This window comes from Onychostruthus taczanowskii, unplaced genomic scaffold (genome assembly GCF_017590055.1).
Source record: "Onychostruthus taczanowskii isolate IOZ18803 unplaced genomic scaffold, ASM1759005v1 scaffold6, whole genome shotgun sequence".
Classification (NCBI taxonomy): Eukaryota; Metazoa; Chordata; class Aves; order Passeriformes; family Passeridae; genus Onychostruthus; species Onychostruthus taczanowskii.
In genome coordinates, this window is record NW_024503679.1 from 12,650,913 (window position 1) to 12,678,910 (window position 27,998).

General features: G+C 46.7%; 1 protein-coding gene across 1 annotated transcript; it reads right to left on the bottom strand.

Annotated features, from left to right (window-relative positions):
* Positions 1-10,403: 10,403 nt before the first annotated feature.
* FAM174B (family with sequence similarity 174 member B) lies at positions 10,404-27,977 on the bottom strand. The gene is made up of 4 exons (XM_041418447.1): positions 27,953-27,977; positions 26,602-26,881; positions 19,346-19,477; positions 10,404-14,222 (listed from the first exon to the last, which is right to left on the bottom strand). Exons 1-4 carry the CDS (start codon positions 27,975-27,977, stop codon positions 14,219-14,221), a joined length of 441 nt encoding a protein of 146 aa, XP_041274381.1. The 3' UTR covers positions 10,404-14,218.
* Between the last annotated feature and the right edge of the window lie 21 nt (positions 27,978-27,998).

Here is a 27,998-nt window from a genome sequence, read left to right on the forward strand (position 1 = left end):
TGCCAGCACACTGTTTGTGCCCTGGCTCCTGACCTCCACACAGCCTGAAATCCAGCATGCTCCTGCTCTCCAGCATCAAACACACCCCAGGAGGATGCATTGGGAGCAGGCAGGATAGCTCTGGCTCTCATGTGATGCCCTTACAATCTGAACACACCTCTTCAGAAGGCTGTGATCCTCCTCTGAGCCTCATATGCCTTCAAAGAGTGCTCTGCAGCTCCAGCTCCTGAGTCCATGCTCATTTTTCACTTCCAAACCTCAAACAAGAAGACCTTGCAGGTGACAGGGTGTGCAGAGAGGTGTGTAAATAGCTGCCCACTGAGATGCTCAAGTTAATTAGGAGGCAACATTATATAAAACAAAATAAAGGACTAATGAATAAACAAACAAGCCTCAATTGGGATCTTTTAAAACACTTTTAAGCCAGTGTTTTGACTTTTGGATGCTTGAGAGCCTGAGGAGAGGCAGAAGCAGCAGCAGGGCAGAACATGGGCCTGGAAGAAATAGGTGGGAAGGAAACAGAGCTGTGGTTCAGAGAGGAGCAGGACTCAGCACTTCATGCTCCCTGGGAAGAGACCCTGGTTCACTTCTTTGTTGTGATAAAGACAACCAGCTCGGCCTAGGGCAAGACTTTTAACTTTCCCCATAGTAGTGAGCCTTGATTGCTGCTGGAAGGATGAGGTGGACAGCTCCCACCAACAGCCTGGGCTCCTCACCCCATGGCTGCCCAGGGTGCTCACAGCCCTGCAGCACAAACACACTGCTGCCTTACAAACTGTAATTCTTTCAAACCAGCCCAGAGCACCTCAGTTTTCCCTGGAGCAGGCCATCTCCCTCGTGTTCTGCACCTTGGAGGCTGGTTTCCCCCATGGCAGGGGCAGCAGCAGGACACTGTGGGGCTCCTGTCCCTCCGTGACTTTCTTTGTTCTGCACTTTTGCCAGTGCTGATGCTTTCAGGCCTCAAGTTGAACCTGGAGTACACACACGAGTGCCCTGCTTGGGCCTGGTGTCCGAGGAGGGCAGGTGTGACTGTGCACAAGCAGCTGCTGCCCTCACCACGGGTGTCCTGCACAATGGCTGCAGCAAGGCCTGCTGAGCCAGCAGCACGCTCAGGCCTCTCTGAAAGCATCCCCTCACTCAGCACTAGCTGTGCTTATGCCCTGCAGGAGAAGGATGGACAACAAAAGGATTTTTAGCGTTCCTGTTGTCTTTGTATTGTGTTGGATGGGGCTGGCAGGAGCAGAGGAAAATGCACCCACACGTGGCACCCCTGGCAGAGCTGTGGGCAGGCAGCAGCTCCAGCACTGATTGTGGAATCCCAGAATCACAGGATGGGTTGGGTTGGGAAGGACCTTAAAGATCATCTCAACCAACCCCCCTCCCAAGGGCAGGGACACCTTCCACTACACCAGGTTGCTCAGAGCCCCATCCAACCTGCCTTGAACACTTCCAGGGATGGGACAACCCTGTGCCAAGGCCTCAGCAGCCTCACATAAAGAATTTGTTCCTAATATCTAATCTGTAGCTCTCCTCTTAAAGTTTAAAAGTGTTCCCCCTTGTTCTATCACTATCTGCTTCTGTAAAAGTCGTGCTCTTTTTTGGAAACCCCTGTTTGATATGGAAAGTCACAAAGAGGTCTCCACAGAGCCTTCTCTTCTCCAAGATGAACAGCCCTAGCTCTCTCAGCCTGTATTTGTAGGAGAGTTGCTCCAACCCTCAGATCATCTTTGTGCACCCAAAAATGTCCTGCCTTGGTTGCCACTGGCAGCACCCCTGCTGCTGTCTTCACTAGTTTTTCATCCAGGTTTCTTCTTTCTTCACATAGGTGAGGGGGAAAAAAACCTGTCAGGTGCTTTTTGTGCATAAGGGAATTCTTTGCATGCTTCATCTGTCTTTTACAAAAGTGCCACTTTCACTGATCCTCTCAGACCTTGTCACCATCCATCACATCACCTCTGCACCTAGGATACTCAGAAAATATGAGTCATACTGACTGGATCTTGCGCACAGAGAGCAAGGAAAATGCCTGTTACTTTCTCTAAGTTTGGGGGGATATTTAAAATGGTCCTAGATTATTATTAGCAATTCCTTCCACAAGCTAAAGATGAAAGACAAAAAATCTAAGGGAGGAGGAATAGCATGAAAAAAGAGGGAAAGAAAGAGAAGCAGCATCCTTCTATGCTGTGGAGACAAGGCATGAAAAAAAAACATCATTCCTGGTGCCTACATGCCCTGGGGAAGGCTTGTGATAGCTCACAGCAGCCACCCAGGTCACCTAGCTGTGCTTGGTGGCCTTTCAGTGACACAAAAACATCTGAAAGGGCAATGATGCTCACCCTGGGAATGTCTCCAAATCCTGGATAGCCTGGCATCAAGGACATGGCACAGCTTGAACAGCTGGGGGAACAGAAATAGCCCAAATTCTCTCCTGAACTGTATATTTCAAGACTGAGGTGCTTTGGACAAATCACTATTGATGCTCCTCTTCTCTTCCTGCCTCCCACAGCTTCCTGAAGCTGTCCAGGCAGAGCCATATCTGGCCCTGGTTTCATGCTGTTGTTGGCTAATGGAAAACAGGGCAGGCTTGGTCCAAGCCCAGCACACTTGGTGCAGCACCGATCCCAAACCTGAGGGGCTGGCTCGGACCAGCACAGCCTCCCAGAGCCTTCCCACACCACCCCTGCCCTTCCCCAGCTCTTCATCCATCATGTCCTGTGCATGTTTGCATCCTCTATCTCATGCACAAATAAATGTAGGTCATTGCTAAGACCATGTCTGAGCAATCTGTGAAATCTCAGCTTGGCCTCCTGCCTTAATGTGCAGCAGGATTTTCTCACCTCCCATCGCTCCGGGCTGCTGCCACACTGAGTTCTTCCTTCTCAGCAAGTCCCTGCTCCCCAGCCATTGCCAGGAGATCTCCTGGCAGCAGCAATGGCAAATGCCCTGTGACAGGGTGAACATTGTGGGCTGCCTCGGGCAGGGCAAGAGGGTGAGGTGTGACAAACTCCAGCCTCTCACCTGAATATCTTCGGTGCAACCACCCATCCACCACCCCACTGCCACTGAGGCCTCTCCAGTGTGCCTCCCCTCTGTGTGCTGGAGTGAAAGGAAAATCTGTTTGTTTTGTACACACAAGGCACTGAATTCTTGCAAGCAGGGGGGGAAGCTCCACATTCATGTTGGTGGCAGCAGGAGCAGGGTCCGTCCTTCTGGCTTTTTACAGCTGGGTGGGCAAAGTCAAAAAACCAAAACAACATGTCCAGGTACTGAGAACAAAATAAGGGCTTGTTGGCTGGGAGCTGGCAGCACAGGAAATCCACCTTTGTGTCATCTCAGCAGAGCCACAGCTGAACCAGCTGCATTTTTGGCAAGAACCCTTCCTCCTTCCCTCACTCGTGGTCAGTATGTGCTGCACCGAAGCCTAATGCAGGCTGAATGACACCAAGCTGTGACATCCTCTGTGTGCCTGGAGGTGCCACACCACATTTCCAAAGACCCCAGTGACGAGAGCCAGCCAGTGGAGTGTGATGGGGAGAGAGCTGGAGCCATGGAGCCAGATGATTTAATGTATTGGCCGTGTTACACACGCATCACCAGGGGCTGAGCTGACCTCCCCAACAGCAGCAATTCCAGACTCTTCCCCCAGTGCTGCAAGCCAGGCTGTTTCCCCTGCACCTTCTGCCTCCATCCCAACAAGGCTGTTAAGCCAGCAGAATTAGTCCTGCTAAATAAAGGCAGCTCCAAACAGGGGCTCCTGGCCTCTGACCTAGCAGTTCATGGTTTTTTGGGAGGGTCACAGACATGGTGTACTCAGCTCTGTGCAGCAGCTACACCACTGACTAACCCCATGCCTGCTGAACACTCCATATTTGTGAGCTCCATAAACGTTTTCTGTGTTTGCACACATTCTTATTAGCCCTTAATAGGCTGAAATAAAGTATTTTCATGTCCTGCACAAAAACAAAATGCCAAAGGAAGCCTAAAAGTCCACATTCTTCATGTCCTTCCTCAGATTTCACCTTTTTAGACAGCACATCAAAACAGGAACATAATGGAGCTGCTATTACTGCTAATGCTTTTCACATTGTTCGAGGTGCAGGGAACAATTAGATGGCATTAATGACGTATTGCTACACTCAGATCTGCCAAACTGCAGCTCCATTCACCTCCTCCCCTCCACTTCTGCTCTTCCCCACCTGCTCCCCGTCGGAGGGCGAGGCACAGCCAGTTTGCTCTGCTTCCTCTGAAAATCCCATCAAAGAAAACTCCAAACGCTCCGAGCTCCTTTCAGAAAAATAAAATGAACTGAGCAGAGGAAACATTGCCTTTCAGAGGCTTTTGCCCCAGAGCAGCAGCAGCACCTTGATGCCTCTGGCACAGGGCAAATTGCACAGCAGCTCCCCGTGACAGGAGCAGACCCACCTCGTGCCCAGCTGCCTGTTCTGCTGATGAAGAGCCTGGCAGGTCTCCTCAGTTCTCCTTCCCAGCTTTTGTGAGCCAGACTCATTAATCACCTCTCCCTTACCAAGAGAGACCTCACTACACACTCCCTGCTTGCCAACTTTGGAGTGAAAAGAGACAGATGGGGCTCCCAGGCTTTTAACCTGAGCTTGTGGGAGCTTTAGGTTCTGCAGCCCTCTGTGCACGGTGGCGATGGCCCAGCTGACTTGTGAAGCCCTGGTTAAGGGATGGAGCTCCGAGAGGTCTTTCCTGGGGCTCAGGCTGCCCAGGTTGGCAGGAGCTGCAAGCCCAGCCTGATGGAAAGCCAGCCAGCCGGCCGTGCAGCGATTCCAAGCCCAGCCACACAGTTAAAGAGCCGAATAACCCTGCCCTGGCACTGGGGAAGGAAGTGTCATTCATTTTATGGCTGGAAGGAGCCAGGGGGAAGCATCTTCGAGGGGTAAGGAAAGAACACAGCACTACTGAAGCTGTTGGAGGACTTTGTATTGTGAAGTTCTGAAGACAGGGGTCCCAAAAATGGCACATTTCCCCAGAAGAACAGCCGTGGTGCCACGGGCCAAGCACTGGGGCAGCCTCAGCATCCTTGCACTTAAAGGGAGGGGATTTGGTGAATCTGAATAACCAAGAAACTTTCAGCCCAATGCTATGTCTTTACACAAGCTGCCAGCTCTGGATCTTCCCTGGGCTTCCTCCTCCCCCCAGGCCTCATGGACAGTGACTGGGGTGTGAGCAGCAGCTTTAGAGAGGACAGAACTTGGCAGGAGTTTGGTCACTTGATGAGACTGGAGGGAGGAAGGGTCAGGACCAGCAAATGCTAAAGGGCACACGTGGAGCAATTACTGCAAGTGGTACAAGGTGGCTGGAAGTGTTTTGTTAGCTACAAGCTCGTGGAGACCAGCAGAGCTCCACACCTGACCAGAGAGATCTCCAGGGGCTTCCTCGAGACAGGTAAGGTAGAAAAAGTAGCTCAGAGGATTTGTTCTGAGTACACAGAGGTGTTTTGGTTTAGAGTGAAGAAATGCTGGTATCAGAAACTACATTTGTACATCTGCTTGTTTGCTCCTGGCACCCCTCTCCGAGTGGTTTGATAATGCTCAGGGTGGAGAGGGGATGCCTGAGACATCCAGATTTGAGACTGGAAATGGGTGAGGGATCTGTGACTTCCAGCAGTAGTGAGGTGATTGGTCACCTGTACCTGATCTTCAGGCTTGAACCCACCAAAGTGGACATCTGGACTCTTCAAAATCCTGAAGCTTAAAATGCCTGGATGTGGTGTGACCAGAGAATAATCTGCGCGCTGCAACAGTGACCAAGGGCAGTAATGTCAGCTTGGAGAGTGAGCACTGGGTGTATTGAGCCTGTGCTTTTACAAGGCTGAAGGGTTGTGCTGTGTTCTTGTGGGTTTAGAGCAAACAGAGCAGGAACTGATACATCTTGAGTGCTGTGTTCTGCATTTGACACCGTGCGTGCACCTCGTGTGCGTGTACTCATCCTCCAAACAGGCTCCTGCCTGCTTGCTCTCACACTAATGAGATATTCTCACTCATTTCTTTGTTATGCCAGCTCTAATTTCCAGCTCTTTGACACGAGCAACCATTTTTCTCTAAAAGGCTGAGATCACATGGCAGGATTATAAATTTACTCCTGAAATGCACCATTAATAAATAATAAAGTGTTTATAAATATGCAAAATAGATTATTAGTCAATTCTATAAAATCTTGGCTACAGGAGCATAAAAGTGTGCCCTGCAGCTTGTATATCTATTATAAAAAAAAGAGGAAGGAACTAAAAGAAATTCAGATTCCCTTTTTAACTTCCAAGCAGTAAACGCTGAATAACTTATTTTTGATAATGATTATGTTAAAAGCAAATCATTTGTTTCCTTGAACAGCAATGAACAATGCACTGCAAATATGTGATTTTAAATATATTATGTACGAGCAGAGGGACAGAGTATGTCCTCCATTTGAACAGCTCATTAAATAGAAGCTCTTCACCCTGAGCAGGACCATTCTTTTATTTAAGCCTAGCAAGCTTCAGGAGTGCTAAGAGCACCTAAATATTCCTGCCTCTTAACTAGAGGAGCTCAGATTGGAGCCTTGGAGCACAGAATCACAGAGTGGTTTGGATCGAAGAGGACCTTGAAGATCATCCATTTCCCTGTGTTTGCCCATGGGAAAGGGCAGCTCCTGAGGATCCCAGCATTGCTCTGGGTAACCCCTGCCCTTCTAGCAAGACCCATCCTCATCAGGAGGTTTCTGCTGCAATGTTTTGCCTCGTTAGTCCAAAATAAAGAGATTTATTTCTCCTTTGCCACAGCTTTATCCACAAGGGTGTTGTTAATCTGTAACACAGAGCGGTTGGAGGTGGGAGTCAGGAAATTGGGAATTTGGTGACAGAAATACCATAGGAGGCTGGATGGCAAAAGGGGCAGGAGGGGAAAAAGTGCAGGGACCACTGCATTCACTGCTGAGCTCTGAAAGCATTGCTGCGCCATCAGCAAGAGGAACTGGTCTGACCCAAGAAAGGTTATACACAGAAAAAGAAACAGGAGACATTGCCTAAACAGACTGGCAGTGACTGGCAATGATAAAAACAGACTTTTTTCTGTTTACCTGAGAATCATCTCAGTGCCACTGGGATCTGTGTCCTTATGCAAGGAGATGGAGAGAACCAGGTAATTTCAGACACTGTCCAAAAGGCAGCACTGAGACAACTCCGCTGACAGCCAGGCAAAAATGAAGTGGGGAAACGTCAAATATTCTTGACCTGAGCTTAAACCTTTTTGAATTGAGGGCAGAGGGAGAGAAATGCGTCTGTAAAGAAGAGCTTCTCTTCAGATAAATATGTTTGTATCAAGGCACAGACAGTCTGGAAATCCGTGGAGGGGGGAAACAGCTGGGGGAGGCAAAGGATTTGGAAGTGATGCTTCAAGGAATTGATGACAAAGAGTTTATTTTTGCTCAGCAGCAGTGCAGTGGTTATTTTGGGCTGGCATGAGAGCTGAGCAGGACCAGCTAGATCAACACAGGTCCCTTTAACAGACTTGTTCCCTGGCAAGAAATCCACAGCTGAGGATTCACTGTGAGCAGGGCCAGCAAGTCTGGAGGGGAGGTTGGCTTCTGTGATCCCATAGCCCAAAGATGGGATCTCTTTCCAATCTGGATGCAAGAGGGAATTGTGCCACAGTTATTTCACTGGCATTTAGACTTGGCAGAGGAGCCTGTAGGGATGTTCTGTGCTGTTCAACACAGGTCAGAGAAGATGATTAAACTGGCTTATTTGGCTTTTGAAATTGGTAAAGGTCCTGGACAGGTATCTAGTGCTAGATTGTTGATAGGACAGCATAATGACAGGTACATTGAATTAAATTATCTCCAAAGAGCCACTGCAAGAAGCTCAGAGGAGTTAGAATGAGCTTTAAGCAGATGATGTGTTACCCTTCACAGAAAAGCCTTCAAATGAATTGTCCTGGCTGAGGAGGTACACTAGGTCATCTAATCCTTATCCCTCCTCATCCTTCAAACAACAGTTCCCCATCTGCACACGACAGAGCTGAAACCCTGGCCAGGGAATCTGAGTCCTTGTCCTTGCTTCACACTCAGATCAGTGGGTTCCCTCCACCACTGGGCAGGATGGATTGGGCAGACAACATCCAGGAGTGTGTTCTTGAGCCAGGGCTGGCAGCCTTTGAAGGCTGGCAATTAGGATTGTAGCATCTTCCAAGCTAGAGATTAAAGATGCTGGTTGAAGCTCTGAAGCAGCTCCTCAAGCTCCTCAGGACCTGCCTTCTCCTTCCTTGTCCATATGCAGCCTAAGTGGGTCCTCCCCATGGAGCTGGAGGGAGCTGGGCCCCCCTGTGCTGCTGGTCCCCCAGCGTGGAGACAAGTGATGGAACAAGGTGGCTGGAGACACCAGCATGAGGGGAGAGAGAAGCCTAGAAACCAGCTTTATGCGGGAACAAGGTGGCTGGAGACACCAGGGGAGGGGAGAGAGAAGCCTAGAAACCAGCTTTATGCTTCCTAAGCCATCAAAAACAACATCTGGATTTTTAACACCCTTTGCTTCTTAGCTTTAAAAGCAATGGCCACGCCTTCCATGCTGCTTTCTTCAGCTGAAGAGTTGTTTTCCATGAATTAGAAGTACTGTTTTGAAATATATTTGGCTCATCTAACATGCTGTGAGCAAAAGGCCATGGAAGAAGTGAGCCAGCCTGGAGTGGGTGTCTGTCTGAAACCAGAGCTAGAAGAGTTTCTGGCCTCTTCAAAATTGGCAATTGCCAGCTGATAGGGAGATTAACTATCCTCAGTGTTTCTGTGCAGCCTAGTTACAGACTACTCAGTCTTAAGCAATTAGAGCTGCTCTTGTTTCACACTCTTAATAGAGCTCGTTGTCAGGCACGATTCCAATCATCTCAGTGCTCAGCTCCTGTCTCTGATAGCATCTACCACACATCACTGACAATTTTGCAGTTATCAGTATCACGGCATCCAAAGATCACTGGCACTGAGACACAAGGAAGACACCCCCCTCGCTTTTTCCAGGGTTGTAAATGTGAATTAGCTCTGTTCACTTAACCTCACTCCTGCACACAGACTCACCAAGAAGAGCAGCAGCTTGTACGAGGGTGGTAGCAGCCACCCACAGCAGAGGGGAAGCTGTGTTGTACTCTGGCCCATGCAGAACTCTTCCAGATACTGCAGAAACATCCCCTTAACAGGATACATTTAGGAAAAAAAAATATATTAAGACTTGCCTGAGAAAATCTTTGTTGCAGCTTTGGGCTTTCCCATGTCAAAATTCAGGAAGGGCTAAGCTGAGCCTTGCCCTTCCTCACACAGTCTCAGCTGCAATCACCTTCATCAAACTCAGCTCTTCAGCTCTTACTTAGGTAATAATTTCCACAGGTCATTTGCTCGTTTTCCACTTGAGACCCCTTCAGAAAGGTAAGTACACCAGCGACTGCAGCCTCTGCCTTTTGTTCTGTCACATCCTCACTGCTGCAGCCTCTGCTAAGAGCAGCCTGTCCTGCTTAGCCAGCGTTAGGCTAGGGCTCACCTTGAGGGGTCTTAGAGCTTCCTACACAGACCAGCTTAGCTGCTCAGCTGGCTCAAGGCTGACAGCGTTTTTTTGGGGTATTTTGAATTAGATTGAGCTTCACTTTGCTGGCAGGACATAATTCAAAAAGCAGAGGCGGGACAGCAGCTGCCTCTTGTCTGCAGCACTGAATTACTCTTAGACTGGTCCTGAAGAGATGAAGACATCAAGGCAGAGAAATCACGGCAGAGGAGAGAGGTAGAGCTAATCCATGCACAGGGTGCTGCACCAGTCTGTCCTGTAGCTGCTCCAGAGCCCAGAAGTATCTGCTCTCCATATCCAGGAGCAAAACAGTCCCCTGAGAACTGCCAAAAGTGTGGAACAAGCAGCCTCAGACTGCCCTGATCCTTATCACCAGCACTTCAGCGTCCTGCCATGCCCCGAAAGCCACAAGGCAAAATTGCTTCAGAGATGGGCAACTTCATCAAGCAAGTCTGGAGGGGAAGGAAGGCAGCTGTGGTGTGACCTGGCCACCCCAGGGAGGGGACAGGGCTTGGCCCAGGCTGCTCATGTGGCTCCTGCTTGGGGGCTCTGAGGTACCAAACACCTCATAAAGCCAAAGGCACTGAGATCCCTCCCCTATTGCAGAGGATTTTGCCTTTGGATCCCAGCAGTAAGCCCAGCTTTCTGATGGTTGATGGGGACCTCATGTGTTTAAACATATTCCTCTACCATGCTGCTAAAACCAGTTTTCCCCGTTGTCAGACCCTGATTCAGAGTCACAGGACAAAAGGACTTGCAACCCTCTAATAATGGAGCACACAGGAGCTCTGACATCCACCTCGTTCCAAAAAGCATCAGCCCTTTCTCTCTCCTGCCTTAAACATAACACACAGCACAGGGATTTCAAGAACACGTTTAATGATGGCAGTTTCTACTGAAACACATGAAGTCCATTCAAACGCAACCAATTTTTCCTTAAAAAGAAGCTTTGGTCACAATGACAAATTCTTTTTAAAAAGAACTTCAAAGCAATTGCACTAAACTGAACACATGGTCCTGATACCTCCTCACACACAAACTGCAGCAGCAGAAACTCATCTAGCAAGGAAAAATCTTTAACAAAAACCACAGCCCATCACCCTGCAGAGATTATACCATGTACATGGAATTAGAGGGAACAGTTATGAACAAAGTGTTTGAGTTAATTAGTGTCTATGTGTTCAAGCTTCATTAGTGCCTGTAGACTGTTACAACTAAGTTTGGTCTTAAGATAAACACTAGGGGATCACAGAGTCAGTGTGCTAAACAAGTGTTCGCAGTCATCTCTGCAATTTCCAGGGAACAAAAGGGGGAAAAATGCAAATACAAAGCTATCTGTGTACTTAGATTTGCAGGTAAGCACGGCACACTGATTTCTGGCTTCTCAGGTGTAATCTCTGGTGACAGGGCTGTGGCTGGAGCAAAGCAGCTGCAATTCTGTGCAGGGTTTTCCCTCCACATGCACAAAGGGAAAAGCCTCTGACTCACACACTCTGCCTCAGCCAGGAGCTGGAGGATTCTGTAAGCAGTAAGTGAGCTACAGACAGACAGCTGTAATAACATTTCTGTTTTCATTTTCTGTAACAAAAAAATATGCCTTTTAAAATGCTCTTGAACAAAGCAAGTTTGACTACGCAACACAAAATAGCAGCAGATACTAAGACACGTTACAGTCACAGATTAAATCCGCAGTGTAAGATACACAGAACATTAAGGTAAAAAAAAAAAACTCATGTAGTGGTTAATGGCTATTTCTTCTCTGATGAACTCCTAGAACTACCTGAACCAAACAGTTCAAATTATTAAAACTATGTTTTAAACTGATTTCTACAATTAAAAAAATATTCATATATATACTATTAGATGAGTCACGTCAAGTGCTCTTAAAATCTTAACTAAATATAGCTATAGAATATTTAACCAGACACTTTAAATCACATACAGCAAGTTTTGTAGAGGTAAACATTGCCTCACATTTGCAACAGCAACTGAGTATCAGACAAAGCATTTGGATTATTTTCATGACTGTGAGCAACTGGTCAGGTTGACCTTTATTTTATTTTCCAACAAGCAGCTGCTGCTTCCCTATAAACACTTTTTAGCTTATGGCACACAGTTTGGGACTTCCTCAAGGAGCCAGGAAATCCCAGCTGCTGTTGAGCACCTCCATCTTCAACATCTTAAATACCTGGTCCCTGTCCACCATTGAGATTTGGCCATGTTGTGAAAATAGTGGGATTTTTTGGGGTTTTTTTAAGCAAGGAGAGCAGAAGGCCTTTGCCAGACTAACTCAGCAAGTGACCTGAAGCTGCTGGAAAAACTGATTTCAAGAACCGACTTGCTCAGAAGGCATCATGAATATTTTCTTCTCATCTCTCTCCTACACAACTTGGTCTTGCCTTTCTTTTGTGCAAAGAGATGGTTTCCTTCCCTCTCTCCACTCTGAGAGTGCCTGATGCTCAGCTTAATGAGTGTGGCAGGAGAGTGGGCATGAACACGTTGCCATGGTGCCTGCAACAGACAGGGCAGCCACCTCATCCTGTCCCCTCCTTCTGCAAATGCCAACAGAAGCTTTTAACCTCCCTCTCTCCTCTCAGCATTGCCACTTCTCTGACTTCAAAAGGGCTTGGTCTGCCCACGAGGTTCAATTCCCAGCCTTCAGTTTTGCAGCCCTGAAGAAACCCAGTATTTCCTTCTGAGGCATCCAGCCTAGAGCCTGAAACCTGTTTTACTAAGGTGAAGAAAGAGCTCCAGACCTCACCTGAGAGCTCCAGACCTCACCTGAACCTGCAGTTCCACTCTGCTCCCTGTGGCTCCTGCCAGCCAGAACAACCTGCCCAGCCCATCCTCACCTCACAGCTGACAAGTCAAATATTGCTTGGTAACAGAGGCACAGAATGACTCAAACTATTCCATGAATGAAAATAACAGAGCATTTTATATTGCCTTGATGACTAATATTAACACAACAGTCTGCTTTGGGATTTTTCCATCCAGGCTGAGTTGGCTGTCTGCAAAGCCTTTGCTGAGTCACAGCTAGGGGAAAGCAAGCTGTGGGATGGCAGCTGCTGGGATGAATGCACAAGGCTGCTGGAAAGGAAAAAAAATTCCCCTTCACCTCCTTTTACTGACTGAAGGGCCAAGGGGAACCACATAGAACTGGCACAGGTCGTGGTATCAAGACAAAGCAGTTTGGTTTCTCAACAAGCCTCAAATCTCAATAGGGCTTTAAAAAAACAGATAAAAATCCCAAAAGTGGCAGCTTGCTACAAGGCTGGTGCTTTGCCAGAAACTGCAGTCTCCTTGAGGGATTGCAACTGCAAGGCTGGGAGAGGGTCAAGCAAACAGTGGGACAATCCTAAAACAATTGGAAAATATGCATTCCCCAAGAAAAGCAAGGTTTCAGCCAGCTTAAAAACCCAAAATAGAAGGTGTTAAGGAGTGCAGTAAACAGCAAAGTCTGAAATTCATCTGTGGTTACTCTAAAGGAAAACCACAAAGTAAAGAAAGTAACCCAGTTAGGTTTGCCCTTTCCACCGCTGGCCTGGAATGCCTGGATGCCTGCGGTCTTCCAAACCCAACCTTTCCAGATGCAGCAATCTAATTCCCACAGTGTCATCCCACAGCTCCGACCTCTGCAGCACAAAGCACAGCAGGAAACAACAGCTAAAAATCGTCCTTGAGTTAAATGAGCTTTGTCAAGCAGGTAGTAAGGGAAAACTTCCAGTTTGACAGAGAATAAGATCACTTACATGAAGCTTCCATGAAAAATAAGACATGTTGTCTCTGCAATCCAATCATTCCACATGAGGACTTACTTTGCTTAGAAAAAGGTAATGAATTGTAGACAAGTTACAGTCAGCACAGGACAGTACAAAACACTGGTTTTACTCCCAGTGGAAGGGCAGAAAATTACAAAAATATATCTTCTTTAATCCAAGATTGTTGTAGTTTAGAGCATGCCTGATTCTTCCTATTTCCCTGTGGTCTCACTTACTGAAGTTGATCTGATCAGAGCTCCTTGGGACAATGAGAGTGTCATCATGAAAACTTAGTGCAATAGTTGTTTAAAAAAGAAAATCAGTAGCAAGTCAAGAAAATTTCCTACATGAGTCGACCTCCCAACCCCTTCCCACCCAAACCCTACACCAAACATAGTGTGGCATTTCAGCATGGCTTACATTTTTACCATCTTAAGTCCTAAGTCACCTCTGTAAGGCCCAAAAATACTTCTTGATTTTTTTTTTAAACACATGATCTGTTTAACAATGACTGAAGTTTAACAGTGACTGAAGTGTTGAATTAGGATTTTAGAAAATAAGTCCTTGGGGCAGCTCAGTTTAATCTTCCTTGTCTTCCTCCTTCTGCAAAACTTATTTAGACCGTGAGGAGCTGCACCTTGTAATGCTTTGGTGACACTGCAGCCCTCCTAAAGCAGGAGAGCCCAGTTTGCAAAGAGGAACTCTGGTCATTCCAACGCAGGAGTTGGGACACCAGGGAGCCAAATGGTGCTGTTTTAGTCAGAAGATCCACAGTCTGCTGTACAAACAGCACCTCGAGGAGGTGAGGTTGTAGTGCTGCAGAGATGAAAGCCTCCCCTTTCACAGTTATGGGTTCAGCAGGTCCCTCGACAGCAGAATGATGTCTTGCAGGGCACTGGTGCTCCACGGAGCTGCTTTACCTGGAAAGCAGAAGAATTAGCACAGCTGGAGATTTGCAATTTAAATTACTCACAGGCAGAGATGAAAACCCATGTGTGAAGTGGAGAAAAAAAAATCACAACAGCCAGAAAGGAAAAGGCACTGGGATTGCCACTGATTCCAGCAGTTTGTATATCTGGTGGCAGTGATGGGGTGTTAGTGCCATGCCAGAAAAGAGATACCAAGGGAAGACAAAAGCAGAGTCAGATAAGAGAAAGGTCAGATGCTGGAAGATCCTGTGGCCAGTCACTGTGCAGAGCAGAGAAGGGAATGTGCACAGGGAGGCTCAGGAAACTGCATTCTGCACCTCACAGCTTTTACACACCAGTGCACCCCTTACCCATCAACACACATGGACCATCCTCCTTGCTGTGGATGTGCCTCCTGACACCCTAACTGCTTCAGGGTTCAGAAAAATCTTAACAGGAGCCTGTTACACTGCAGGAAGGAGGCAAGAGCCCTCCCACAGGTCTGCAAGAGCAGCAGAACATGTGCTCTGCAACAACTATCACACTAGCATCAGGAAAGAACTGGCCTTCAAAACCCAGCAAAAATTGCTTTTTGACTATCTCTTTTTCTCCCCTGCTGTGGGCCTATGGGAAATCCTTAACAGCAGCACCAAAGCTTTGGCAATTTGTTGTATTTATAGTGAGCTGCTGCCCGTGTTGGTGATTTGCACCCCCTTCAGATGAGGATAAATGATACCCCTCCATTTACACACAACTTGTCACTGCTGCCTGCTGGGGGAAAAAAAATAAGCTGCTATAAACGCCAGTACAATTCACTTGGCATCATCCAAAATTGCCTGCAGCTTTCAATGGAAAAAAATCCATTAGAGCTGCTCCCTTGAGAGTGAACACCTCACAGTAACAAACTGAACAATTCCATGCTCCGTTCAGAGCTGCACACGCAGCCAGGATCTGGAAAGGATGTAGTCCTAGAGAAGGCACCAGTAGTGTAACCCATATTTTACAGACACTCCCAAGACTTGGGTACATCAAAGGCTGAGCCCTGCAACTGTGCTGAAGATGTTTCTCTACAGTTCAATGCTATCAGTGCCTGGAAAAGGGATGAATCCAGAATCCAGCCCTTACATCTGGTGTATCTTTCCTCTAAAACATCCTGCAAGCTCTCAAAAGCCCTTTAGACCCACAGTGGTTGAATAAATATTCCTGTCCTCTTCCCTCAGCCTGCCACTGCTCCTTACACATAAATCTTTCTCCTTTCAAGAGCACTTTGGAAGATGCATTCCTAAACCACTTCTGCGTTCTGCCGGTGCTGCTGCTGCTGTTAGAGGAAAAATGACAATCCACAGGGAAAACAAACTGAGGAATTCTACTCAGCTGACAGAAAGGACAGAGGCTTCAATCTGCCCCAAGAAAAACTTTCTATCTGTATTTATTTAGGAGCCTGACACCAGGACTGGCATTTAAATTCCAAGTTCTTTCCCCAGCTCTGGGCTGTCACATGGCACATATGGCCCTGGACAGTTGTGAAATTCCCCCAGCTGCGCCCAGCAAGCGAAGCAAGAGCAGAACTCGCTGCCTCCAACAGCTGCAAGTCAGCAGGGAGAGGAGTCACTGCTGATATCCCAGATTACTGAAGTGCTTTCAAAGCCTTTCATGTGCAAGGCGCCGCGGAATTTATTCAGAACCTGTTTTCAGTTTCCTATTGAAGCTGACAAGAAATCCCCCAATGAGCCTCGCTAGAGTTAATAAGCTTAACAAGCTAACAATTTTATTTACCTTTTCAGGAACTAGTTCTTTTTGCAGCTGTTTTAATCTCTTTTCTCTTATAACACAAAATAAGCAGAGTGCTCTGTGGTGGGGGATGGACACCAGTTTGTTGGCGATGTTTGCCTGTAACCTACTTTACTTCACTGCTCTCTACTCAAGTATCCCTGAGTGCCAAATGCCTGATGAATCGATGGCTTAGCTCCATCACAGAGATCACAGAACCCGAGCAAATTCCCCCTGCCCTCCTGAAAGTAAGAGCTAAAGGAGCAAATAGGAGAGGGAAATCTTCAAATCAAAATCTATTTCTAGGATGAGAAAAAGCACATATGGAGAGTGGGATCTAGCTTTCCACTAACTCATTTTTGAAGATGTGCAGCAAATCCCATCATGAAACCTGAAAAACCATCTGACATCTGGGAAATTATGACCAATATAGTTCATGTAGTCCAGGAATCAATGGGACAAGAATGCTTTTCGTCCTTCAGCACAGACTGAATTGGTGATCAAGAAACAAACACTCTTTCCATTTGCTTTCTTTGTGTAGCTTTACAGTAATTTCAGAACAATTCCTGAACTCTATCTAAATGCCTCTCTCAACAGCAGAGCAAATACATACAGAAACACAAATATTAAAAGAGTGGTTTCCATGAAACTTTTTAAGGAGGTATCAATGTCCAAGTGATCTGGCACTTTTACTCTGTGACAATCTTTGTTTCATACTTTCCACCTCTTTTCACACAGAAATTGTGCCGGCAGGATTAGAGGCCATTGACAGAGCTGCTTCCCTGCTGCTGGGATGAGGTTGCAAAGAGGGGATCTGATCCAGCACACATTTGACAGAGGCTGCAGTGGGTGGTTTTTGCATCCAAAGAAAGGACTGTGTTTGGGTAACATTTTGAAGTGGTCTCATTAGTCTGCCTTACTGGAGAAAGGTGGTTATTTCTTGTTGCTCCACTGCCCAAGGGAAGCCGGGTGGGGGGGAACTACTGGGAGCCTAAAACTTTAAAGCCTCCTGAAAAAAAATAGAAAAAAATAGCAACGACCTTCATCCAACAGCCCAATTTACACTGTCTGCTGTTCTTTGATGCTTCATGTAAGACTGGAAACAAATCTGCACAAGGACAGAGCATTAAAGGAAAGAAAATTAACTGCACGAGAACCAATTGGAGAGGTAAATGTCACTTCTCCCCTGTTGCTGCTCCACACCAACTGCCTTTTAATTAGAGAGCTGTTTGCATTACATGGGGAGAGAACACAGAATCTCAATTACTCCCCCAAATACAGATGCAAGCGCCAGCACAGATGTTTCAGCAATGGGAGGGGATCTCAGATAAACCAGCTCAGAGCCTCCCACACCATGAATACCAGCTTGGGGGGCAGGGGAGGACTGAGGCAGATACACCAAGAGAAGACCTGTTGGAAGTTTGTTCCCTGACTCCCTGTGGGCAAGTCTGAGCTGCCCTTTTTGCAGCTCTATCCTTCTCTTCCCATCTGAACACAAGCACCTATGAAAAAAGTCCTGACTAGTTCAATGGGATTGTCAATGGTCAAACTCAGCAACTCCAATTTGCAAAGAAGTCTCTTTACTGGTGACAGGATTTGTAAACTGTTTGGGATATACTCTCCAAGCTGCACAAAGGAACCAGAGAGCTTGACACCTTCCACAGCAAATGTATCCTCAAAGCTTTCCCAAAATCAGCACTGTTAAGGGGCTGTCTGTAATATGATCTTCCCCTCCAAAATGAGTAGCTCTGTTTAAGCTAAACAAAACAATACCTGAAACAGCAAGGACTGCAGAAAACATCCAGTTTAACAGCTGTTGCACTGTGACAGAAAGGAGGAATTCCCACAGCTGAAAAGAGAACTGGTTGGCCAAGAACAGGGACCCAGGATGAGCTGATACCTTCAGTGACAGTGGCAGAGTTCCTGCTCCAGGGAAGCAACGTCAGATAACACAAACACAGCTCTCAAGAGACAAATGGTCCCCAGCAAGCTCTCTTTGTTCATCCACTATTTCACTTTTAAACATCTTGTCCTGAAGCACTGCCATGATTAGATTATTCTGTTCTCACTATTTGGGGATAAAACCCTCAGATCCCTTTTCCAAAAGTTCACAGAGAAAGTATGGAGTTAAAAGGAAAAGGGTGGGACATGGTGGCTGTTTAAATAGTCATGGCAACTCAGATCTCTGCACTCTGGGTTTAACAAAGCTCGATCCTACAGTACAAACTGCACAAGCTGAAATTATCAGAGCAAACACAGGGCAGTTACAGGGAACAGCAAAAGTCAGGTAAGTACTGATGGGAGTCTTCTAAATCAAGAACTAATTGTTTACACACAAAGGCTTGACTCACACCCTTCATTGTTTCATGGCTCTCAGCTATTTCCTGATTTTTATGGAGAACTAATGCAGTGATTTGGGAAACAACCAGTGGAGCATATGGTGGTGCGTGGTTCAGATGTTGGCACACATGTGCTCAGAGCAGATGTGGTGTTCCCCCTTTCCCAAAGTTAGTAGATGGGCAATGTGAGTAAAGTCCGTAAAATCTCCAGTTAGAAGTTGTCAAGATCTGCATTTTTATAATTAGGAGAGCTTATTTCAGCCAAAGTAGGACAGATTTTAGAGTAGGCCTTATTTGGATGAGAACACAACTTGAATAGTGTGGATGGCTTGATGCAAACAAAAATAAAAGATGCAGATACCCTGATGCCATAAATCAACAAGCAGCATCTTTATATGCTGAGCTGTTGCCATAAATCTTCAGGCCCAGAATAGGCAGCAGAAGTTTGGGGTTGTCACACCACTTCCATCTCAAAAAGACAAACATATTTAAGGAAAGTTTGTTGCTAAGGGGTAACTGCTAACAGCATCAGTGAGGGCCCACAGTCCTCTCTGTCACAGACCAACTCAGGAGCACTCTGGTACAAATCCTGTGGAGATTCATTCTGATTTTCCTCCCAGGCTCACAGCCTGGGAAAGAAGCCCTGGATCCACAACCCTTGATCCACAGCCCTCCATCCAGTGTGAGCACACAGGAACTGCCAGCAGCTGCCTGAGAGGGGAAGTTCAGTCTGTCAAACGCTGTCAGCTCTTTGGGACACGTGTATCCCGTTGTGCTGCTCTGCAGGGGAAACAGGAGTGCAGACAGCCTGGGGTAGTGACAGGGCTATTGCAGGAGCAGGGGAGGACAGAGCCGTGTGTGCTGGGAATAGGCCAAGGAGTGTAAAGGAAAGGGATAATGCTTGGGTAAAGAGGGAGACTGTGACTGCCTCATCCCTGCCAAGTTAGCCCAGCGGAGAAATAAAAGAGCCATTTTCACTAACAAGAGCTCAGTGAGCAAGTCTAACTGGATGGATGGCAGCAGTACCTGTATTTCACATCAAACACTGTTGAGTCTTCGTCCTCGTCGTCTTCTTCGTTCAGAGGAGCCATTTCTACCCGCTCGGCCGGGGTGGTGATGATGTCATACTTCCTGGTCTTCTTAATCCTCTTGCCAGACCTGAAACAGACATGGGAAAGACTACCTTTATACATTCCTTGGAGAGGTTACATGCATTCCTTGGAGAGGCTGAAGCGGCTCCCATCAGCTCTGACTCTGTTGGATTCAGACTCCCTAACAGGAACACTGCAGAACCAGCCTCTGTTCCCTCCTGCTGCCTTCCCAAGGCCACTCTTGGTGCCTGTGTGTGGAGCAGTTCCTCGTCAGCTGCAATCCAGACCAATGACAGTCTTTCCACTGCTGACAAACCAGAGATGCTCTAGCACCCAGGGATGGCACACGAACACTGCAGCCACCACGTGCTCCTGCTGCCACACTCAATAAGTGAGACGAGGGCTTAATCAGCTGAAGCAGCCACTGGTTTAGTGAACATGTTCAGATGAGAAAGCACAGGTTAAGCCCTGCTGAGCCATAGGAATGTTCTAGGCAGGATTAGGAGAAAGGAGGTGATGCTGTCTGGGTACAAAATTGCCTGGTCGCTTTCCTTGCAGTCAGGCCAAGCTCAGGACTCACACAGCAACAACCTTGACTCTCACCTGAAGCAGTTTCAGGCTCCATCTGTGCAGGTGCTATGAAAAATAATCAACCATTGTTCAAAGCTAACTGTACCTACCACCTCTCCTCCCACAGATGCCAGCCTTACCTTCCTTTGTAAATGGAGATGCTCACACACCTGCACACCCCACGGTTTTGACAGATCTATTTTCTAACACTTTCAATTAATAAACACTTTCTGTGTGGCTTTTCAACTTATTCTCTGCCTCTAGCTTGAATTGTGTGGGTTCTTTTTTTTTTTACTTCACCTACTGTTTTCATACATACTAGGAAGGTCACACTGCTCATGCATGAATGCATTTTTGTCATTATACATTCAAGAACGTGTTGATGTGTACTCGGCCAGCCTTCGGGCAGAAAAGTGGATGGTTTTGGTTAACAAAATGCAGAACTTTCCCCTACACCTTTTAGCAAACAAAACTGCTACCTGCCAAGCATGACACGGGAGCTGGTGCAGGCACAAGCAAGCAGCCCAGCAGATTTTTTGTAATCACAGCTAGTGCTCTGAGCTCTGAGCACATCCCAAGTGCACTTTTACCACCAAGACGCCTTGCCCTGGCACATCATGCGAGGTGTGCCGGATCCAAAAGCACAGCTTTTGCCTCAAGAAGTCTTCAAAACAGTTACAAAGCAACAGGAACTGGGATATGAGCACTGCAGAGACACTGGACTCCAGCCCCGAGTGTGCATCTCCGCCACAGGGATCCCTTCTAAGCTTAAAGTTAAGGAAACTTAAATCAGTGACCAGCTCTGATGTGGAAATCTCAGCACCTCTGCCAAGCACTGCTTTTGGGCAGTAGTCCAAGGCTGAACAAACAGGTCCCAGCCCTTGGGATGAAGCAGTTTGCATCTCTTCCCTGTTCTAAAGGCTGAGGTTGCATCAGGAGTGAGGAGAAAGTCACCTCCTGGTCTAATCTTTAGAGCTATGTGTGCTGCTGTGTCACGCAGAGCACGGGGTGGTTTGTTCTTTTACTGCTGTTGTTGAAACAAGCAATTTTATATCCAGTACAGTAGGACTCTTAACCCAAACACTTGAAAATCCTTTTGAAACCACTTCTCAGTTACTCTGCTTGCCTGCTAAGAACTAGCAGCAAAGTGATGGAGGGAGGTCTCCTCTTGCAAGTACGACATTGTTTTTACATGAAATATTGACTCACGCTGGGAAGCCTAAACATAGACCAAGACTAACCTGTCACAGCCTTACTTACCACTTTGCACTCACATACAGGCTACAGGGGGTTTCCATGGGTTTCATTTAAGATCCTACCCGAGTATCAGGCCCACTTTACTAAGATCCCTCCTCCCTCATTCCCTCCATTAGAAAATGTAACTTGTTCCACAGAGCTCATCTTAAAACTGTTAATAATGGAGTGGTTGAAGAAATTACTGCAGAACAGATATTTTTAGAAATGGGAAACTAGAATCCTTTTGCCTCCAGCCATTAATTAGTCTATTTGGGCTGCATTTTTAAGAGGACCTGGAGCAGAACTCACTGTACAGTGATCTATTAATCCCCACAACCTCACTTAATGATGGTACTCATCTAGGATAGGGAGGAAGCTCATTTTGCTGCTGGTTTTTGGCTAAGCTGCTACAACCAGTTGTTTGCCATTGATAAGACAAAAAGGTCTTTCCCTCCCACCCCTTTCTCAATCCATTCCACCCCAGATTATCTAGCCAATTTGCCATTAATCTGCTTTCCAGCAGTCCGTTTTCTCGTTTGCTCATTTACACAACTCCCCCAGGCTCCATAAATAACAGAAGAATTACCTGAGCTAACTTTGCAGGAAAGCCTTGGGAGTTTCCCTACATGCCTGACAGGAAACTGTTTCACATTAAAACTCCAGAACCTCAGTGGGATCCCTGCAACCATCAGCAATGACAGCACAAAAAGGAAAAGCACTTTATTCAGCAGGTGGGACCAGGCAGCGGAGTCAGCAGAGCAGCACAGGGCAGGAACTACAGAATACAAATGTTTCATGAACTTTGAGACCTCCTGGACAGGATCAGGACACATTAGACCTCATGGGCAAACAGAGCATCTCCTTTCCAGCCACATTCATTTTGTGGGGGTTTTTTAAAAGCAAACAAGCAGCATGCTGGAAGCTGCGGTCAGAGTGTGCACAATGACAATGCACTCCCCAGGGTAGAAATGGTTCTGAGTAGTTTAGCACAGAAAACCATCTTCCACCTTAAAAAATCCTGTTGCTTCTGCTGATTCAGCCACCCCCTGTAATTAGGAAGGAATGCTACAGGTCTTGCCTAGAATTATGAGGAGGAAAGAAAACCCAGGCTAACTGGGGGCAGAGATATGAACCTTTCACTGCAGACCCAGTGCTGAGGCACCACACACCACACCAGGGTCTGCCTGCTCCACCCCACATCCCTCTCCAGGCAGCAGGGAAGGACACACAGAGAGCAGAACGCTGCCTTTGTGGCTGTACTTTGACCAGAGGCTATTTTGATCAAGCACCAGTCATATGCAGCACTTCATCCTCCTTTCTGAGGCATCATGTGGTGGGGTAAGTGCTCAAATCGACTCACTGCTTCATTGTATTATTTACGCCTCTAATCTATTTTAGTCCACAACCCTGACATTCAAAGATGATTCTTTTCCTGACCCAGAGAGAGAGGTCTCTGCGTTTTTTACCTCCTGCTAAGAGATGTAGAGGGAGGGGAACATCCCCTGGAAAGTAAAAAAAAAAAAAAAACAAAAAAAAAACCCCAAAAAAAAAAAAAAAAAAAAAAAAACAAAAAAAAAACCCCAAAAAAAAAAAAAAAAAAAAAAAAACAAAAAAAAAACCCCAAAAAAAAAAAAAAAAAAAAAAAAACAAAAAAAAAACCCCAAAAAAAAAAAAAAAAAAAAAAAAACAAAAAAAAAACCCCAAAAAAAAAAAAAAAAAAAAAAAAACAAAAAAAAAAAAACAAAAAAAAAAAAAAAAAAAACCCCACAAAAAACCAAACAACTAAAAAAAAGTCTTATCCCTTCTAAGTAGAGTGCTTACTGGAAGTCTGATTAAGCCAGTCTCTCCTAGAACTGCAGCAATGTTATAAGCAGAATGGAATTAGGACCAGTTTACTTCCTGTTAATGGACTCCCTTAGCAGTTTAAAAAAAAAATGGAACTAAAAACCTCAGGAAACTCCAGGCTTCCTACTAGCTGATTAATTAGATCAGCAATATTCCGTTCCTCTTGATCTCTCTGGGTATCTCTGCTCTCTGGATGGTGCTGTATACAACAAAGCTGAAGCACTAAGCCAAGTCCTCACATGTTTTCTGGAGACGGGACATGTAGCGACAGGCCAAGGAGGAATGGTTTCCAATTAAAAGACAGCAGGTTTAAATCAGGTATTGGGAATAAATTCTTTACAGTGAGGGTGGTGGTGAGGCCCTGGCACAACCTGGGACAGGGGAAAGTGTCCCTGCCCATGCAGGGGAGTTGAAATGAGGTGATCTGTGAGGTCCCTTCCAACCCCAACTGTGATTCCGTGATTCCATGATCAACGCTGATGCCTGCCCATGGCTTTCAACATGGGTCACAGATATATGTTTTGAGGTTGGATATTTGGCTGATTTTGGGGTTTTTTTCTTCTCCACTTAACAGAATTTAATCAGTTTTTCTTTTCTGTTGCTGGCCGGAACATGCAGCCCTGTCTTTGCTGGAGTACTGTAACTGGTTATAATACAATTAATTTTAAATCAGTAAAACTCTCTGGGGTTAAGCCTTGGATGGCCTGGAGCAACTGTCCAGCTCATAGAACAAAGGGTCTTGTATCTTATGATCATATGCTTGAACCTCTCTCCTCAAACTCATTTATACCAGTTTTGCTAATACTGGAAAACTAAGCTTAAAGTGGCTTTTAAGGAATAAATCAAAACTGAACAAGAAGAAAATTAACAAAGCAAAAAGATGAAAAAGAAGCAGGTAGCTTTTCTGTAAAAATACAGATATACAGCAGCCTTTCCAGCCTGGGTTCTGTTTGTTCAAGGGCAGGTCAAGACATGATGCAAACACTTACAGAGCAGAGTTCTCTGCAACTAAAGCTTTGGGTTGCTCTCAGCTGGAGCAAAATAATTTATCAGATTTCCCTAGAAGGCACACCATCCACCAGCACAGTTGGCCACTGTGAAAAACTGTGTTTCCTGTGAGCTGATCCCAAAAATTGCACTGCAATGGAAAGAACCGAGCTGCACCAGGGGAGAGAAACAGGGCAGAACATGGAGGTAAAAACAAAAAATCCAAAACACAGATCAAAGAGTGAGTTTAGCCACACAGTCTGTTGCAAGACACTGTGTTTCTCGGTAATGCAAACTACCCAACTATTTGCTTGAGAATAACATGGAATTTGGTTTGTTGTGGAAATGGTTTTGGGTTGGGAGCATGCAGAGCCCACGGGTGTAGGAAAGAAAGCAAACCCAGGACTGAGCTTGCAAAAAAGAATAAATAAATAAATACTATAGCAAATTAGACCTTGCCACATGCAGACAAATAGCAAAGTCTTGGCTGGCCTTCACAGACCCCAGCAGCCACAGAGAGAAAGGAAATTCAGACCACTTTGGGTGATACCACATTCTGAACCACACAACCATCAGATGAATTCAGAGCATAACATTTCCAAAAGGAATAAAGAGGAATCTGAGTGTAGCCTTAAGAACTGAGCTGAAAGCAGGAGAAATGTATCCATTCCTACTAAAAAAAAAAAAGGAATATGAATAGAAAAATATGTAAAAATGAGATGTATATAAAAATAAAATGCATAAAATATTAATCCAATGCCTGTGACAAGCATCTGGCCAATCACTGGTTTATTTCATCTCTACAACTCATATAAAAGGATAATTTACTTCCAGCAACACAGAATAATTTCACAGTGAAAGTTTAATCAAAGATTGGATTTCAGGAAAATCTCTTTAATAGGAATCCATGACTCTTCAGAAAAAAAAAAAAACAAAAAACACAATGTTTTTGACTAAGTGTGAACAAAGCTTGTATTCTGATCGAGAAAAGCTTTACATTTATTGAGGGTAAATCCCTTATCTCTCCTGCAACAGAATCTCCACTGATCTGTGTTGTCAGCTACAAGTGTGACGCTGTACAAACATACCTGTTGGTATTCTTGTCTTGTTTGCAACTGGGATAACTGTTTACAAACAAGTGCTCTGTCAGATAAAGAAACATACTAAGAAGCCAATAGCTGCATTTTCCACTTCCCCAGCAGGTTCTACCAAAGATACACACGACATCTCAGAGGGTGTTTAACATATTTTTAATGCTGCATTAACTCTGATCAGCTGTATAATGACGACTTTGGCATGGGAGAGTAAATCCATCTTTCCCAAGGTGACTTTAACTTGGACCTGCTTTTGCTGATAATGGTATAGGGAAGGCCTTTAAAAGTTATCAGTTTGCTTTCTTTGGTTACCAATATTCAGCCAGGTCTCCTTGACACAAGATACTGCTTTATACCCAGACGAAACTGTGGCAAAGAAAATAAACTCTCCAAGATCACACAGAACTAGGAGTAGAAACTTAGTGTAGGATGAAAAGCCTTAGTTATAAAGTTCCCAATTCTATCTCATATAACCTCTACCAATTCTGCTGTTCGTATGTGACAACTCTGTACATCTGCAGACATACTGATTTTTTAAAAAACCAAACACCTCTTCAACATTTTATTGGGCTCTCCCAAACCACATCACTTTATGAGCACGTTTATTTGCATTGCCTTTGCCAGCTGCTGCACACACTTAAGTAGAATACAGTTAAATGTCAATTTCTTCAGAAAGTATCAGCCCTGATCATTTCGGTTTATAGACCACACTTTGGAATACTACCATCATGAACGCTGCCCTTCCTCCACGGAATTAGTTCAAAGTAGGAGAAGCAGGCTTTCAGCCATGCACAAAGGAGCTGCCTGAAGACAGAACAAGGAAGAATTTGCCAACTCCACCTGTTTAACTGCTCCTGTCACCTGAGCCATGGCTTCGCCTCCTGCCGCCGCCGAGCGCCAGCTGTTCCCGTCTCTTTCCGGCGGCCCCTGCCCGGCAGCCGGACACCGAGCCGTGACACTTCGCCATCTGGGCCTCATCTCCGGCTGGGAGAGCTCCGGCTTTGTGCGTTCCCATGGCGAGGCACCCCACGGCTCCTCGGGCAGCCACGCCAGAGGCCCACCACCACCTCCGCCAACAGCCCCGCGTATTCCCACATGTTCCAGCGGAGTCTCACTCGTTTCGCTCCGTGCCCACCCCAGGGCCCGCCGTGGCCCCACGCAGCGGGTGTACCCCCGCTGGAAAACCTCACTTGGAGCCCAGCTCCTGCCCTGATTTCCTGCAGGAGCGGAGGAAGGCGAGAGCTTGCCAGGCCGGCAGCCCCGCACGCTCCCCAGGGGTCAGCCACGCACGCCGTGGTTTACCCGGGCTTTGAACACATCACTAGCAGGTTATATAATATATCATTATCTGTAAAATACGTATAATATTTATAAATAATTTAAAAATAAAACAGGAGGGCCTTCCCCCCTCCGACCCCTCGGTGGGTGCCCCCGATCGCGGGTCGCGGGCGGTGCCCACCTGAAGACGCGGAGCAGGAGGCAGGCGATGAGCGCGGCCGTGAGCGCGCAGGCCCCGATGACGGCGGCTTTGAGCGCGGAGAGGTCGCGGAGCATCGCGGGCACGGGGCTCAGCCGGGCCCCGCTGTGGTTGCCGGGGCCCGGCGCGGCCTGGGCACAGCCAGCCGGGCACAGCCGGAGCTCCGCAGCCTCCGCTCCCGGAGCCTCCCGCGGCCTCGCCGCTGCCTCGGGCCCCGCTGCTGCCGGGGCCGGCGCTGCTCCCTCGCTCAGCACGAACGGTTCTTATTAGAGAGGATCCAAGGGGAATGCGATGGTGGGGAAGGGTGTGGAGGGGCCATACGAGGGCACTTGGTTGTTCTTGGCGTTTTTCACAAGCCTGGAGCAGAGGAGAGTGAGGGCAGAGCTGCAGCTTCTCGGGAGGGACAGCTCCGATCTCTGCTCACACGAGGGAACCTGGACCTGGGTCGGGGAGGCTTGGGATGGATATTGGGAAAAGGTTCTTCACCCAGAGGGTGGGGGAACAGGCTTCTCCGGGCAGTGATCACAATGCTCAAGCAGCACTGGGACAACAGTCTCAGGCACAGGGTGGAACATTTGGCATCTCCTGTGCAGAACCAGGAGTTGGACTTCGATGATCATAGTGGGTTGCCTTCTCAAAATTCTCTTTCTGTGATTCTGTGGCCACTTTTAATTACAACACACAACATCAGCCCAGCTGCAAAACAATCACAGGGTTCATGCTGCCATCAAACAGGGCACAGACCTCCCGAGCTGCTGGGTCAGCATGGCTCAGCTGCTACATCAACAATTCCTACATCAGATTTATGTCTTTTTGCCTTTTTGCTGATCACCAGGGCTCTGCTTCCAGGGTAATGTATTTACAGATCTTTCACATCTTTAAAAATGTAAGATGTGAGAAAATCTCAGCCATGGTTCTGCAAACCATCCTGGGGCACTGAGAGTGTGAGTGGTGCCATCAGCCAAGCCAGTCAGGGAGCATAAATCATAGAATTATAGGAATCATAGAACTACCTGGGCTGGAAGGGAATCACAAGGATCACCCAACTCCTGGCCCTGCAGAGGACAGCCCCCAAAATCCCACCTGGTGCCTGAGAGCATTGTCCAAATGCTGCTGGTATTCTGTCAGGCTCGGTGCTGTGAACAGGGAGCATAAGAATTATAGGAATCATAGAACTACCTGGGCTGGAAGGGAATCACAAGGATCACCCAACTCCTGGCCCTGCAGAGGACAGCCCCCAAAATCCCACTTGGTGCCTGAGAGCATTGTCCAAATGCTGCTGGTATTCTGTCAGACTCGGTGCTGTGACCACTGCCCTGTTCCAGTGACCAACCACCCTCCTCTAGATCCTCCACCATCTTCATAACCCTCCTTTGAAC

Bases quoted from the DNA above. Each gene is read 5' to 3' on its own strand.
- FAM174B (XM_041418447.1), bottom strand. From the start codon at position 27,977: ATGGTGGAGGATCTAGAGGAGGGTG. The intron at 26,882-27,952 runs GTTGGTCACTGG...CTCTCTAATAAG, and splicing joins GGAGGATCTAGAGGAGGGTG to AACCGTTCGTGCTGAGCGAG. The intron at 19,478-26,601 runs GTGGGCACCGCC...TGTCTGTTTCAG, and splicing joins CTCCTGCTCCGCGTCTTCAG to GTCTGGCAAGAGGATTAAGA.